The sequence below is a fragment of the Tasmannia lanceolata genome, unplaced genomic scaffold (assembly GCF_043159265.1).
Source record: "Tasmannia lanceolata isolate RefF3 unplaced genomic scaffold, GAP_Taslan_0.1 ptg000015l, whole genome shotgun sequence".
NCBI lineage: Eukaryota > Viridiplantae > Streptophyta > Magnoliopsida > Canellales > Winteraceae > Tasmannia > Tasmannia lanceolata.
This window is the reverse complement of record NW_027518692.1, coordinates 49,701,717-49,717,204: the sequence shown is the minus strand read 5'-3', so window position 1 is coordinate 49,717,204 and position 15,488 is coordinate 49,701,717. Positions and strand designations below refer to the sequence as shown.

At 39.6% G+C, this 15,488-nt stretch overlaps 1 protein-coding gene across 2 annotated transcripts; it reads left to right on the top strand.

Moving 5' to 3' along the window:
• Nucleotides 1–4,042: 4,042 nt before the first annotated feature.
• Nucleotides 4,043–15,023, top strand: LOC143845854 (protein ILITYHIA-like). Of its 2 annotated transcripts, none has more exons than XM_077354259.1 (10): nt 4,043–4,350; nt 11,298–11,674; nt 11,783–11,914; nt 12,069–12,450; nt 12,608–12,754; nt 13,502–13,686; nt 14,068–14,194; nt 14,287–14,360; nt 14,550–14,626; nt 14,701–15,023. In XM_077354259.1, exons 1-10 carry the CDS (start codon nt 4,227–4,229, stop codon nt 14,822–14,824), a joined length of 1,749 nt encoding a protein of 582 aa, XP_077210374.1. In that variant the 5' UTR covers nt 4,043–4,226; the 3' UTR covers nt 14,825–15,023. The 2 variants fall into 2 exon arrangements, with proteins under 2 accessions (XP_077210374.1, XP_077210375.1); XM_077354260.1 differs by having other exon boundaries at nt 4,044–4,350; nt 14,747–15,023.
• The last annotated feature ends 465 nt before the right edge of the window (nt 15,024–15,488 follow it).

The following is a 15,488-nucleotide window of genomic DNA, read 5'->3' as shown; positions in this document are numbered from 1 at the left end:
ATTGAACCATCTGTGCATGTTTCTTTTGCTGATGCTTTTTATTATCTTCGATTGATGTTTATTTAGATTATTATTATTAATTGTCTCTGTTGCCTATTATGTTGCTAAATTCGTATTGTCTTATTTTGTTCTCTTTCTATGTTCATTGATCATTTTGTTCTATATGATGTGGTTACTTTATTTTGGGCACTCTTAACATGTATTTGACCTAAGGTCAATCAAGGCGGGCCAGAGCCGCACTGAGCCCTATAGGACGGGCAATGGGTTGAGGTTTTTCGGCCTTGACTCAAGGTTAGGGCGGGTTAGGGTCGAGATAATGAGATCTAAGGTTGGGCTAGGATTCTGAAAAAAACCCGAGCCTGTTGCAGCCCTAGATGTAGGCATTGGTTGAACCAATAAAAATCTCGGTGTTCGTTTTGTGGCTTCTGTTTGCTTTTATTTTTCTGTTTATTTGTGCATGGTCGGATCAAATATGCTCGGCAGATTTTCTTATTAAGTGGTATCAGAGCTAGTCGTGGTAACCCCGCTGTAACCTCGAAGATGAAAATAATTGTTCAGGGGAGATCTTGGTAGCCCCGTAGTACTTTCGTGGATGGTGAAATTCCCTTGGGCTATGTTCACTTCTTTTCCCCGGAAAGGAAATGAAATGATTTCGTTTTCCTTTCCTTTCCAGGTGACATGGCAGAAGGGAAAGGAATGAAGAGGAAAAGGCTTCGTTTCCCATGGAAAGCCTCTTTCCGATATATTTAATCGGAAAGCAAATCTCAAGTAACAGGGAAAAAGTCAATTTCCACGTCATTTTTAGCCTTTAAATAAGAAATTCCACATCTGATAATAGTTTTCCCTGGAAAATAAGTGAACACATAAATTCTGTCTTGTCAGGGAAAAAAATGTCTGCACCGGGGAAAAGAAGTGAACAGAGCCTTGGAGAAGATTTCGTAGTTCCCACGTTGCTTATGTGTGGAGGGGAGAGGATATCCGCATTGCTTCTGTGTGGAGGGGAGATTGTTGAGGGTTCCACGCAAAAGCAGAGATCCCATATCGGAAAAAGTGAGAGCTGTGGATGGGCTTATGAGGATCCGGGCACCCTTCCCGTAACGGCTAGCTTTTAAGGTGAGTTATACCTAGGACCCAACACAGTGGATAAGTGAATAAAGTGAGTCTATTATAATGATGAGGAATGCTAGGTAGTAGGAGTGAGCATAATTAGAAGTACAAGTGAAAGAGAGAGAAGTATTAATTAATAGATGCCAGATGATATTAAATGGTCAACTAGGTATGGAGATTATGAGGCTAACAGGACTTTGAAATTTGTAAAATTGGATGCCGTTGTGGGGGGTAATGATGTAGGTCTCATGTAAACAGTGTTTAAGAAAGATTTATAAAATTATTAATTATTTGTTTTTAAATAATTCAAGACGTACTAAATGTGGATGGCTTTATAGCCTATGGACTATCTAAATCACACGGATATAATTACCGTGTCTTATGATCACTGATTAATTGTTGGGATCCAGGTAGAACTCACCCTTAAAAGCTAGTCGTAGAGGGCTGAGTCATCAAGTCCTTATAATTAAACTCATCCACATCCATTCACTTTACCAGTGTGGGATCTCTCACTTTCATATGGAACCCCTTTGAATCTTCTCCTCCATGCGGAAGCAACGTGGGAACAATGAGATCTTCACCGAGGAATTTACAATGGGGTTACAACACCTTGACTCTGACACCACTTGTTGGACCCAAATATAATGTATCATGAAAATATAGCCTTTAAGGGGAGAGTGCCCAAGTCCATACAAGCCTGTGCACATCCATTCACTTTTCCAACGTAGGTTTGTTTGCTTTCGCGTGGAAGCCCCAACATTGATGGGAAAACTTGATCGTGAAAGTAGGCTTGAATCCAAGACGGTAGAAAGAGAGGAGGTTGAAGGATAAGCAAGCTAAAAACGCAAACTATCCAGACAAAATATATTTTGTTAACTTTTTTATGCGATGAGTATATTGGTCGTTTTATATAAGATAAAGGGGTTAGCACTTTCTATGCGATATGGGTACCATTATTGTTTTCCCATGAAATATGGGATCTCATTATTTTTTTCTTCTTTTGGATTTTTAAATTTCTATTCATTTTTATTTTTTTTGTTCAAACCGGAGTTCCTCGCCCGTAACCCAGAAGAAGCTCGTTTGTTTATGATATATGACAACGAAGGAAGTCTTATATTGGTAGAGAGATGGCTCATCTATCTAGTATATTTGATGAGAAATTGGTGATTGATGTGAAAACTAACATTCTATTTTATATTTACTTATGGACTTTTGATTTGAGAAACCTCAATTTACTTGAGCCGTATGGATTTTTAATATTTGACTTGTCATGGCTAAAAAAATATTATGAGTTCAAGAGCAAATGATATGAAATATATTATTCTTGGCCGGCGTGATAAGTTCAAGCTGATAATTACATTGAAACTCTCTACTGTTCGTATAACAGTAATTGAAGAACAGCTGACTACATACATGAGTCGGAACATGGCAGTTCCACCTCATGTGGAAGTGTTAAAGAACAACTGACTACACACATGAGTCGGAACACGGCAGTTCCACTTCATGTAGAAGTGCGTAACGATACTAAACCTACAATGTGACTCCTACCATAGATGGTTAGCACTGTCATTTTAGTTATGTTTGCAGTTGTAATTATTGCACTTTAAAATATTGGCTATCAAATCCTACTGGGAACGGTTGGCTGTGAGGAATTTGTTTTCTTGATAAATCGGGCATCTTCAAGTGTGAAGTCCTTGAAAATAGGAAACCAAATCCCTGAAACGGCTATTTCCATGATAAAAAGTTGATAAGAATCGGAAACAAAGAACATTGCTCAAAACCAGACATGGTTAGAAGTTGATAAAAATCTGAAACAAAAAAACTTTGCTAGTAACTGGATCAACATTTTCCAAAATTTTAGCAACTTCTCATCCCGAATACAACACAGACACAGCCGTTTCTAGGATTTTGTTTCCTGATCTTCAGGATCTTCACACTTGAAGATGCTCGTTTTATCATGAAAACGAATTCCAGCCAAACGCATCCATAGTGAGCCCATTTTTCTATGGATGTATTGGAGTTTTTCTAACACGTGGACCCCATATTAGATGCCTAGGTAGCCACATGAAGTGCTACATATGATGTATACCTTGAAGCTATTAAACTTTTATTTCCTTCTTATTATTTTATATTTTATATTTATAGTTTTTAGACAACTAAATGTCCATATCACAATTTTCCTTTTCATTGGCCATATTATTTTCGTTTCCTTTCCCACTCAAGTAGCACAACTAAACAGAGCCGAAGTTAAAATTACGAGATTGTATTATCTTTGTTCCTTCAGGACCACCTCGGTTCTGTTTTTACATACATATGTTGCCCTTTTCAAAAAAAAAATTACGAGATTGATATCAGCACAAGCATGTTTTAATAGTTGCACGGTCTCATCTCAGCTCCTCTTTTCTTTTCTAATTGGACCGTAAAAGTTTTTTAGGAACTCTAATTGCCTTTTGATAGTTCTTTAAATAAAAGACGAAGATGCTTCAGTGGAAATATCAAAACATGGTTGATATCATTTCCCTCTTTAATATTTTGTTAGGAAATGATATCAGCAGCACAACCATGTTTTGACAAATGCACTGACCATCTTGTCTTTTATTATTTAAAGAGCCATCAAGGGATGTCAAGGGTTTACAGCTCCCAAAAAGCTCTTAGAAACCAATTAATATGGAAAAGACAAGTTGAGTTTGTGCAATTATCAAAGCTAGGCTGTGCTGATATCACTCCTCCTTTTGTTATGCATGATTATTTATACCCCACAGGATTGTGGGCCAAATGTCGAATAAGCACTGGTTGAAGTTAAGATTGGCCCTCGGAAAATTATCCTCCAATCAAACAGGTCCACCTGTCTTTGTTTCTTCCAATTTGATAATGCGCTGGGGCTATCAGTCAATAAAACAAAAGATCAAAACATTTACGTCCACCTATCCTACTCTTCTAATGCCCTAAGCCACTGCTCAGTGCATTCTGCTGCTTATTAAAGCAAAAAACTCTCAGAAAAACCCTAATCGCGGGGGAAGAACTCAGATCGTTCAGACCGGATTGAGGCTCTGAAACCCTAAACGCTAATCGAAAACCCTAAAAGAGTCTCTCGTTCAGTAGTTAAAGGTTCAACGTCCATGCCATCAATGGCGCTAACCCTAGAAGCGTTGAGCGCTGTATCCGAAGAGGTTTCAACGTCCTCAACCAAGCAACGCGTTCGGATCTTTCGAGATGATATATCATCTATTCTACAAAACTCAGGTTTTGTTCATTTTTTTTTTACATAATTCGATCGGCGACGAATACTTGAATTTTGATTTTTATGTTTTGGATTTTTCTTAGGGTTTTTGATGTTCTGTTTGTCGAGAATAGATTCCCTGGGTTGGCATTTTTGGAATTTATCCGGATTTAAATTAGTCTGATTAGTGACATGCGAGAGTGATTCATCTGCAATTCCTTTTTGATTGGTGTTGTTCTTAATTTCACGTAATTGGTTGGTTTGGACTGCAATTGATTGATCATTTCAATCATACAAATGTACGTGGAGTCGCGTATGTCTTTGTATGATTATACAAGTGCATTCAATTTTTGGCCATTAGGAGAAAAAACAAGTGCATTCAATTTTGTGTTTAGTGGCACAGCTTTGTGGGATAGAGCTTATTTTTCTGCACACTCAAGTTTTGTATGCAACTCTGTCAATCAAATAAAGGGAAACAATAAATACAGGCTCGTAATATGTAATTCAACATACATTTAAAAAAGAAAAGAAAAAAGCAATTCAACATAGAATATTTGGTTTTCGATGATTCTATTAGTTCATAGGAGAAAGGGGAAGGGAAAAGAATGGAGGAGGGGAAAAGGAGGAGTGTGTCGATTAGAAAAGATCAATCTCCCCCCTGTCAGTTTATATTTAGTCACTACTATAATCCCCGAAATAACCTCATTACATAGATAGGCTTACACTCTCATCTCTAGTATTCCCCTTCAAGCTAGAGCCTAGATATCACTTATGCCCAATTTGTCTGTGTGCCCTTTCCTTGTGCTACTTAATAGTCCACATAGCATTGTCAAATCCACTCACAGTATGCCTTAGACGCCTTCAATTTTTTCCCGCTATTTCTCATCCTTGCACTTTTCATAGAAATTTGTAAAGTGGCGTATTTAAAAGCAATGATATGCATCAGGAAGCACTTCCGTATTGCTTGCAACATAACATTCTCTGAGAGCGTTGTGATAGTCTCAGATTTTGTCTACAACACATGCACTCACAACAATATCCAAAAACATGCCCAAGTATGGTGTGACTCAAATTCAACAGCCCTATATGTGAGACGATTCATTTCATTGTTCCAATAAAATTGCACGCAATCAACAATACCCCTGGATACTTCCCTCTCTAGTGCCTTACATCCACTACTATTAAAGGTCATAACGTGCCGATAAACATCTCTTTGCATACAACAAATGTCCATACGGCATGCAGAGATGATTGAATGATTGATCAACACTTGTTGGGATTAAGTCACAAGCTCAACTCACACCCATATGGGTTGGATCTTCCTAACTCTATCAAATATAAAGGTAAGATGTATGACTCATAAGATCCACTCAAAAATCGCCGTCATGATTTCTTTTGCTTTTGTTTTTGAATGGCCGTCATTATTTATTCTGGTAATAGTGCTTTTTCTATAGCTCAATGTTTTACCATACATCTTTTAAACCTTATGAATTATTACGCTGATCTTTATGTCTTCTACATTGGCAAATAGGTTAACACATGTTTCTGCTAACCAATCATCTGTAACAAGAGTGATTACTACCATTCGGTTGATAAGAACATATGTGTTTTGAAATGAAGTATTTGACCTTCACAATGCCCAAACACTTTGTTACACGATTACACCATGTGCAACCGTGTTCTTTGCACCCGGCAGAGTACTTAGATCCATTGTTATAAATTGTTAATAGTTTCTTCTAATGGCATCTTTCCTCAATACGCTTATGCAGTGTTCTATGCTATTGCAAGTCACCTCATTTCTAACACCCATTTCCTTCCCCATTTTCATCCTGTTCCACATCTTAGTTAACGAAGGAGTACTCATCCCCGTCCTTCAAACAGGCAACTCACAAATTGTTTTATCCTGTTCCACATATGCGTCAACGAAAGAGTCCTCTTTTGCTTCTGCTATATGTTTGGACTCAATTTGTGCATCAAGAGCCAAAATATCATAATCGTCTTCCAAACCATCATCTAACACGCCATCTGTTCTATGCCATTAAAAAAAAAAACTCACCATCTGTTCTAGGTGACGGGTCGCAGATCGAATTTTAGTTAATTGAATCTGCTTGGAATTTATATGGAAGAAGTCGAAATTGAGAGGATAGCTGGCCTCCTTGGGTGTTCGATTGGCTCCTTGGGTGTTCGATTGAGGAATTTCCTACTACCTATCTTGGTCTTCCGCTCAGAGTGGGGTGTCCCAAGAAGAGGACTTGGGATCCCATTGTGGAGAGGGTGGATAAAAAATTATCCACATGGAAAAGAAACTTGGTATCTTTGGGAGGTAGAGTCACATTAATCAAATCAGTGCTCGCCCATATCCCCAAATCCGAACACCTATTGTGTGACCCACATATGGTAGACCCATACCTCATATCATAGGGCCCCAAAATAATGGCCACTTAACTAAAACGGGCCCTACATGTGACATACACATACGCAATTTGTGCCCCGCATGATGCTCCTCCAAATTCCTATTGTGGGATCTATGCATGGTTCACCCCTACCTAATATGGGGCCCCAAAATAATGGACCCTCAATGAAAGTGTGCGCCACATGTGATGGACCACATACTTAATTTGTGTTGTAGATGATGCCCGCCAAAGACTTGTGGTATTTATGCATGGTACACCCTACACCTTGGCTCAACGGTAAGGTTGCTCCATTGTGATCTGGTGGTCACGGGTTTGACTCACGGATTTAGCCTCTCTGCAAAAAACAGGGGTAAGGCTGCGTACATCTAGCCCTCGCCAGACCCTGCAATGGCGGGGCCTCGTGCAGTGGGACACCCTACACCTAATGTGGGGCCCCAAAATAATGGACCCTCAACCAAAGTGGGCTCCACATGTCACGGCCTGACGAGAAGCCTTCCTAACACCTATTATGGATCATGCACATTGTATACCTCGTATGTCTTTACTATGGGTTCCCAAAACAATGGGCGCTCAACTAAAGTTCGCTCCTCACGTGACAGACCTCATACGTAGTTTGGTCACATGGTAAGTCATGTTTGCTCACAATGTAAGCCATGTTTGGTTGCAGGGTAAGTCGTGTTTGGTTACAGAGTGGCATATGTTTGGTCGTATGGTAACTCGTGTTTGCTCATCGGATAAGCAATATTTGCACATCAATTACTTCCTTTCACATCCGTAGATCGGCCGACAGGGAGGCAGATATCCTAGCTCTACAAGGTGTAGGGAGGCAGGGTTTGGAGATGTTTGATTACTTGCCTCCCTGATAGAAGCTATTCCTTGTTTTTCCTTTTTCTCCTTCTTTCCTCGTATTTTGTGGTTCGACCATCTCGGTCTTCTGCTCTCTCTTTAATGAAATTGCTACCAAGTTAGGTTATAGACTTATAGTGTCAATTCGAGTTTGGTCACATGATAACTCCTGTTTGGTCACATGATAACTCATGTTTGGTCATATAATTGCTCGTGTTTGGTCACATGATCACTCGTGTTTGGGCCCTCCTTCATGTGAAGATGGCATAATCATATCCTGGCCACTTTGGGCCCTCCTTCAATCTTTTCTTCACTTGTTTCTTGGGCTTTTAAGTCTTGAATTGTGGGCACTGTGAGCTAAATTGTGGCTGGAATCCATTTGGATTGCGGAGAATGCTGAGATAGTTATGGGCCTGTTTTTCTGACTTCATCACATAGTCCTACGGTATTACATCTAAAACTATATAGTTGGCATATAGTTATACTCAACGGTCAACACTTTACGCTACAAATTCTATCTAATGCAACTTGTGGCCCTCATTCTGCCAAAAAAATGTCTAAAAGGAAAGGGTGTCAAATAAATAAGCAATACAAAATTATGGATGGCATCATGTTGATTTCAATAGAAGACCCATGGGTGTTGCCCATTTCAAAAAAAAAAAAGACCCATGGGTGTTGCTCAACTAGAAATTTTGAGGACTTGATCAATTTATTATTCCAGGGGTCTAGTGAATTTTATTTCAAGTTTAGTCATTTAGTTGGGTTTTTAGTGGGGTCTATCAATGAAAACATGATCTTTTTTTAGGTTTAGCCGATACGGAGTTGGTTGTGTTTTTAATTTTATTAGGCTTCTAAAGCCTTGTTTGGCTATGTGTGTTTCATTGGTTGTGATTAGGGATTTGTTAGCACCTCGAAGCTTGAACAAATTATTCTACAGCTTCCTCTTTGGGTATAGGGAAACCGAGGAGACTTTCCTTTTTTTTTTTTTGAATGGTAGCAGGATTTTATTAAGAGAGAATCGGGCGGCAGAGGGCGTCAACCCAAACGGATACAATGATAACAAAGAAAACAAATAACAAAGGCAAGATACAATGAATAAGGCCTGCCAAGGTGGCAAATAATCAAGGCGCACTAAGGAATGTCTATCTACACACCTTCCCTTGCCAAACGATCTGCTAAACTATTAGCCGATCTCCTTACTTGATTTAAGGTGATTGAAGACCCCTCAATTCTATCCATGATCTCATCTAAGAACTGGGCAAACCTCCTCGGTGGAACCGAGGATCCCCTAAGCCACCGAATCGTATTTAGAGTCACCTTCCACAACAACACTATCAAGACACTCCCTTTCCATCCGAAGGATTCCTTGATGGACGGCTCTAACCTCAGATTCACTGGCATCAACTATCCCAATTGGCCCTGGAAACGCCCAAATAACTTCACCCCTTTGGTTCTTGAGAGCATCTCCTACGCCCCCCGAGCCTGGATTATGCATACTGGAGCCATCAAAGTTCAATTTCAACATCGCAGTTGAGGGGGACTGCCACGCTTGCACAATGGAAGGCCGGTGCTCTACACCGGAGCATATCTCTTGCCAACCATCTCAAAGATCAAAAGCCGATACAAAGCGGAAAAGAGGAAGGCATTTCGCCCAAGCTATAGTCAATGACTTTAATGAAAAGATAATAAGATGATTTGGTTACACCATCGAAGACCCTTGTATTCCTTTCTTTCCAGGGAACCCATAATGTAGCCAGGAAACACAAAGACCAAAGTACTTTCCCCTTTTTTCTTCCAAGGAACCCAGGAACAACCTTCAAGCAAATCTGAAAGCTTAGTAGGAAAGACCCAAGCGATACCAAACCTGGAAAGAATGCCACTCCACACCTCCCTGGCTACTGCGCAATGGATAAAAATATGGTATACTGATTCCCCTTCTGCTTTGCATGGAGCACAATGATCTACTATCAACATTTTGCGCTTCCTGAGAAAGTTTAATGTTTGAATCCGATCCCGGATAGCCGCCCGGCTAAAAGTGCAGACTCTCGGAGGGGCTTGGATCTTCCTGTAACAACTCGGATCTCGCTCCAAAAATGTTAGCTATTGTTAGCGTTTGGAGGACTTCAATCTCTTATAAGCCCATGGCCTTTTCCCTGCACAACCAATGTGGGACAAACTGACCAACACACTACACACAATCTGGGTTATTACACTCTCACCTCCTTAAGAGTCTAGCGTCCTCGCTGGACCCCACAGCACGATCAATCACTCACTCCGGCTGTAGTCCGTCCCCACATTGGGTGCGTAGGGTGGCTCTGATACCATTGGCAACAATCCAGATCTTGCTCCAAAAGGGCTAGCTACGGTTAGCGATTGGAGCGCTTCAATCGCTTATAAGCCCATGACCTTTTTCCTGCACAACCGATGTGGGACAAACTGACCAGCACACTTCACACAATCTGGGTTATTACACTTCCACACTTTTGCTTCAATGGGGGAAACATGACATGGCACCAATTGATTGTAGTCGCTTGCCTCTCGCCAAGGAGGCTTTCCTGTCTCCAACAAACCATGAACTCATTAAATGATTCATCGGGTTTTTGAGTAGTCGCTTGCAGTAGAGAGAAGTTTGGCTTCCATATACCAGAAGAGGGTTAAAGGGAAACCTTAAGACAATTTTTTCTTCCAAGTTAGTCAAAGAGGTGAATGATCCTTATGGATGAAGGGGGTTGGGAGGTATACCAATCCAAAGCTGTGTCAGCTAAGTTTCTAGTAGGGGTGCAGCTTGGGTCGGGTTGGGTTGAGCTTTTGCTAAAAAATGAACTGGAATCAACCCGAACCCGACCTGATTTTAAGGTAAAAGCTCAACCCGATTTCCGAAAAACCGACCCGAGTTGCACCCCTAGTTCCTAAGGAATAACCTAAGAAATTGGTAATCCTTGCCGCTAATCTCGACTGTCTCATTGCAAAATGCCATAAGGTGGCACTGATTGTGCCCTTTGCCCTTATATTTACTAAAGATAGGTGGTGCATCAGTGGGTGGGAACAGTGCCACGGGGAAGTGAAAGTAATTAAAAAAATGGTTGGTGGCCACGTCTACAACTAGCCCAGACTTCATCTTGTGGAGAGTTTCTTTGTAGCTTGAATCTCTTGCACGAATCATATTGTTGGGTTACACCGGAGCGCAACTTATACTAATTCAAGATCACTGGTGGATGGACTTCGGTCGATTGGAGTTGGGCCAGTGTTTGAGGCTGGCTTGGCTGGGGAAGATTTCACAGGAGGATTACAGTTGTTTAGTCCCTTTAGGAGAAGGCAAATACTTATTTTCTTGGAAATATTGAGAGTGTTTTTGAATTTATGTTTGGAACATCTCTTGTTTTTGGGTTTTTGGGGTCAATTTTCGATGTCTTGGGCTGGATTCCCCATGATAATGTTTGATTTCCCTCTATCCTTGGTCTATCATTTATAACTTTTAGAATTTGATTTCTTGCTCTTGGGTTGTCTTTCGTGCATACTATTTTGGTTCGTGAATTCATATTGATCAGTCTGCATAGTCTACCTAGGATTGTCCATCTCAATTAATTTGTGAGATCCTACTATTTTTGACTTTAGATGGGACGGTCTGCCTCATAGCTTTTGAATTTGATTGTCGTGAGCCATATGGATTTTTATATTAGTTTCCTGAAATTCTATTTTAATTTCTGCAGAGATATCAGTTGATGTTGCATCATTATTGGTTGATATCATTTTCAAAACATTGTTCATATATGATGACCGAGCATCAAGAAAAGCCGTAGATGATGTGATTATTATGGCTTTAAGTGGAGCTACTTTTATGAAAAGTTTTGCGGCGGCGCTTGTTCAGTCTGGGGAGAAGCAACTAAAGATAAGAATTCCTATAGCTTGTTACAAACTTCTCAAGTGGTCTTCCCTCCTACTAAGATGGAGCCAGTTTACCTCTGTATCAAAAAATGGATTTTCAAGAATTGCCGCATTGCAGGCATCGTTGCTTCATATCCTTATGCGGGGTTCTTTTCGCATGCGAAGGGCTTGCAAGCAAATACTTTTTAATCTCTGCTCTGAGGTCCTTTCTGAGTAACTTCTTTGTTCCTAATTTTCTTATAAATATTTTCCCGAACCACAAAGCTCCAAACCTGTTGCTATTTTCTCATCATCTTTTCGCCGTTTTCAGTCACCAGACTTTTTCAAAATCTACACAGAGGAGCTAAAGGATTCAAGGATCTCTTATGGAGATAATTGTGAATTGATATCGCTGTTGCTAGATTTTTCGATTACAGACACTTCTCTCTTTGAACAATGCAAGGTAAAAATGTTTCCTTTTCATCCTTTTCATGCTTAAGATACTAGAAATTGTTTGTTTTGGTGATCAAATTGTTGATTTTTCTCTCGACTTTATTGTTTTATTAATTTTTATCTGTTGGATTATCTATCTGTTTACTGGTATTATACTTTTGCAGCCAATATTTCTTGAACTGTATGTAAAAGCTGTTCTGAATGCAAGGGAGAAGCCAACAAGGGCTCTTAGTGAAGCTTTCCATTCACTTTTTATACGCATGGTGCATGAAGATTTTAAAACTATTGTGATTCCATCGTCTCTGAAAATGCTAAAACGAAACCCAGAAATTGTGTTGGAATCGGTTGGACTTCTATTACAATCAGTTAAACTTGATTTGAGTAAATATGCCGTGGAAGTTCTTTCCGTGGTCCTACCACAGGTACGTCATTCTGATGAAGGAAGGAGAATTGGTGCCCTGGTCATCATAGGCTATTTGAGTCAATTGTCTAGTGATCCAGATGCTCTACAAGCAATGTTCAATATAATCAAATCCGTCCTTGGAGGTTGGTCTCTATTTTTTTTTCACATTTTGTCATAATAGCTTGTTATTCTTGTGCAGTGTTCTCTACCAAATAAATGTTGCTGGCATGCTTTTGGAAATTTAATTTTATGAAAGTGGATGATATTGCACAAGTTTCCTAATCCGGTTAATGCATACAGGCTCAGAGGGAAAACTTTCATTCGCTTACCAGAGGGTTGGAATGATAAATGCATTGCAAGAACTGTCAAAGGCTCTGGGCGGAAAAACACTGAATAGCCTGGCACCTTCTATATGTGGCTTTCTCATGTCCTGTTACAGGGATGATGGTAAATTTCTTATTTGATGCTGTCTGTTTCCAACTTTTTTTTATTTGGTTTTCTTTTCGTCTATCATATAGGTTCTATTTTTGTTTCAACTCTTTGGATACATGGATTTTAGAATCTTGGATCTCCTCAAAATCCTGGATGGAATACGAGAGAAGAGGGAAACCGTCCGTTGTTTTCTGATTTATTGCCCTTCTTTCCGTTGAGCGAGAGAGTAGGAGACTGCGCCTGTTTTTAGGTTTTAGAAATCTCAAGATGGGGGAGAGATTTCTAAATCCTGGATTTCTTACTTAAACCCTTCATCAGCAACCTACTTCCCCCACATCTGAAACCTACTTCCATTGTAAAATCCAGAATTTTACACTGCTTTCAAACTAAAACCTGGATTCTGAAATCCATGTATCCAAACAGGGGGTGGTTAGGGGCTGTTTGGGTACGTGAATTTTAGAATCTTGGATTTCCTCAAAACCCTGGATGGGAGACGAGAGAAGGAGACCGTCCGTCGTTTTCTGATTTCTTGCCCTTTCCGTCGAGCGAGAGAGTAGGAGATCGCCCCATGTTTCCAGGTTTTAGAAATCTCAGGATGGAGGAGAGATTTCTAAAACCTGGATTTCTTACTTAAAATCCAGGATAATGGATTGTAAAATCCAGAAATTTGGAGCCCTTTCAAACTAAAACCTGGATTCTAAAATCCACATATCCAAACAGCCCCTAATTATATACAAATTTATACATTTTGGCCACATGCAGGGAGCGAGGAGGTGAAGCTTGCAATCTTGTCTGCAATGTCTTCTTGGGCATCAAGATCTGCAGATGCTGTTCAACCAGATGCTGTTTCTTTTATTGCTACAGGCCTTAAGGAAAAGGAAGCTTTAAGGAGAGGGCATCTTCGATTCCTACGAGTCATATGCAGGAATCCTGACATGTTAACAAGGGTGAGGAAGTCGATAAAGTTATCTCTTGGCCCTGTTTGGATTGCAAGAAAAACATATCTGATGTGATATTTTTTCTCTGGAATTTTCTTTCTTTCCACAATTTTGAGGGAAACAATATGATTATGATTAATTTAGAGGAATATCACCATAAATTGAAGGTTCCTCTAAATAAAAATTGAATGGGGTTGGTTCAAATTATTTTTTTCATGGGTTAAAAAAGTTAGCAATCCTACAAACATTTTTCATTTGCAAGCTTTTCCGTAAAATTCCAGCAATCCAAACAGGGCTTAAGTGCTCATTCTTTATGTTATTTGTTAGAACTCGTGATCAGACCTTTAGTTGTTCAGTTACTAGAAATTTTTTTATGACACTAATCTTCAGATATCACCTTTGCTGGAGCCTCTTATCCAACTGGTGAAAACTGGTTTTACGAAAGTAACACAGCGGTTGGATGGCATTTACTCACTCTTTTCAGTGGCCAAGATTGCTTCTATTGATACCAGAGCAGGTTTGTTTATACTATTAACCTTTCACTAGGGAAATTCAATGTTGCTTTTTAATTGGCTATTGTATTTTTTGCACACATTTTTTCTTTTGCAGAGGAGATTCTGTTGAAAGAAAGGATCTGGCTGTTGATATCTCAAAACGAGTCTTCGGTAGTATCCATTTCTCTGGTAATTGTCTGTGAACTTGTTGAAACATTCTGTTGGGTGGAATTGTTGAATTTGTTTAGGCTAGATAAAATGGCTGGATTTCATGTCTATTAACAGATAGGTCACCACGTGTTATCTCTGCTATATAGATTCCTTGGATCAATTTCCTATGGATGTCTTTATGTTTAAGTGCTTCTTTCTGCTTAACAGGCTTCAAAATTATCAAGTGAGGATTGTATGGCATGTATAGATCTTCTTGAGGTGCTTCTTATGGAACATCTGCACAGGTGTGTACTTGTTTATTTTTTAATTTTTGTCACCACCATATTTTTTCTTGCTGTCATTATTTGCTGTCTTTAAGGGCACGTTTGGCTACCATGGTTTTTTTTTTTTCCATGATAAATCGGTTTCTTCTAAGTGGAGATGAGGGTGAAGTGGCTAAAAACCAGGAAACAAAAAGCAGGAAACAAAAAGCAGGAAACTAGTGTGGTGGTAGGAGATTCTCTTAATGTTATCCGTTGGTTAAATGGATCTCATGTATTCCCGTGGAGATTTGTAGAGATCTTTGAGGAGATAAAAGATATTGTAAAATTGGATGCCGTTGTGGGGGGTAATGATGTAGGTCTCATGTAAACAGTGTTTAAGAAAGATTTATAAAATTATTAATTATTTGTTTTTAAATAATTCAAGACGTACTAAATGTGGATGGCTTTATAGCCTATGGACTATCTAAATCACACGGATATAATTACCGTGTCTTATGATCACTGATTAATTGTTGGGATCCAGGTAGAACTCACCCTTAAAAGCTAGTCGTAGAGGGCTGAGTCATCAAGTCCTTATAATTAAACTCATCCACATCCATTCACTTTACCAGTGTGGGATCTCTCACTTTCATATGGAACCCCTTTGAATCTTCTCCTCCATGCGGAAGCAACGTGGGAACAATGAGATCTTCACCGAGGAATTTACAATGGGGTTACAACACCTTGACTCTGACACCACTTGTTGGACCCAAATATAATGTATCATGAAAATATAGCCTTTAAGGGGAGAGTGCCCAAGTCCATACAAGCCTGTGCACATCCATTCACTTTTCCAACGTAGGTTTGTTTGCTTTCGCGTGGAAGCCCCAACATTGATGGGAAA

Bases quoted from the DNA above. Each gene is read 5' to 3' on its own strand.
- LOC143845854 (XM_077354259.1), top strand. From the start codon at position 4,227: ATGCCATCAATGGCGCTAACCCTAGAAGCGTTGAGCGCTGTATCCGAA. The intron at 11,675-11,782 runs GTCCTTTCTGAG...CGCCGTTTTCAG, and splicing joins TTTTTAATCTCTGCTCTGAG to TCACCAGACTTTTTCAAAAT. The intron at 13,687-14,067 runs GTGAGGAAGTCG...ACTAATCTTCAG, and splicing joins ATCCTGACATGTTAACAAGG to ATATCACCTTTGCTGGAGCC.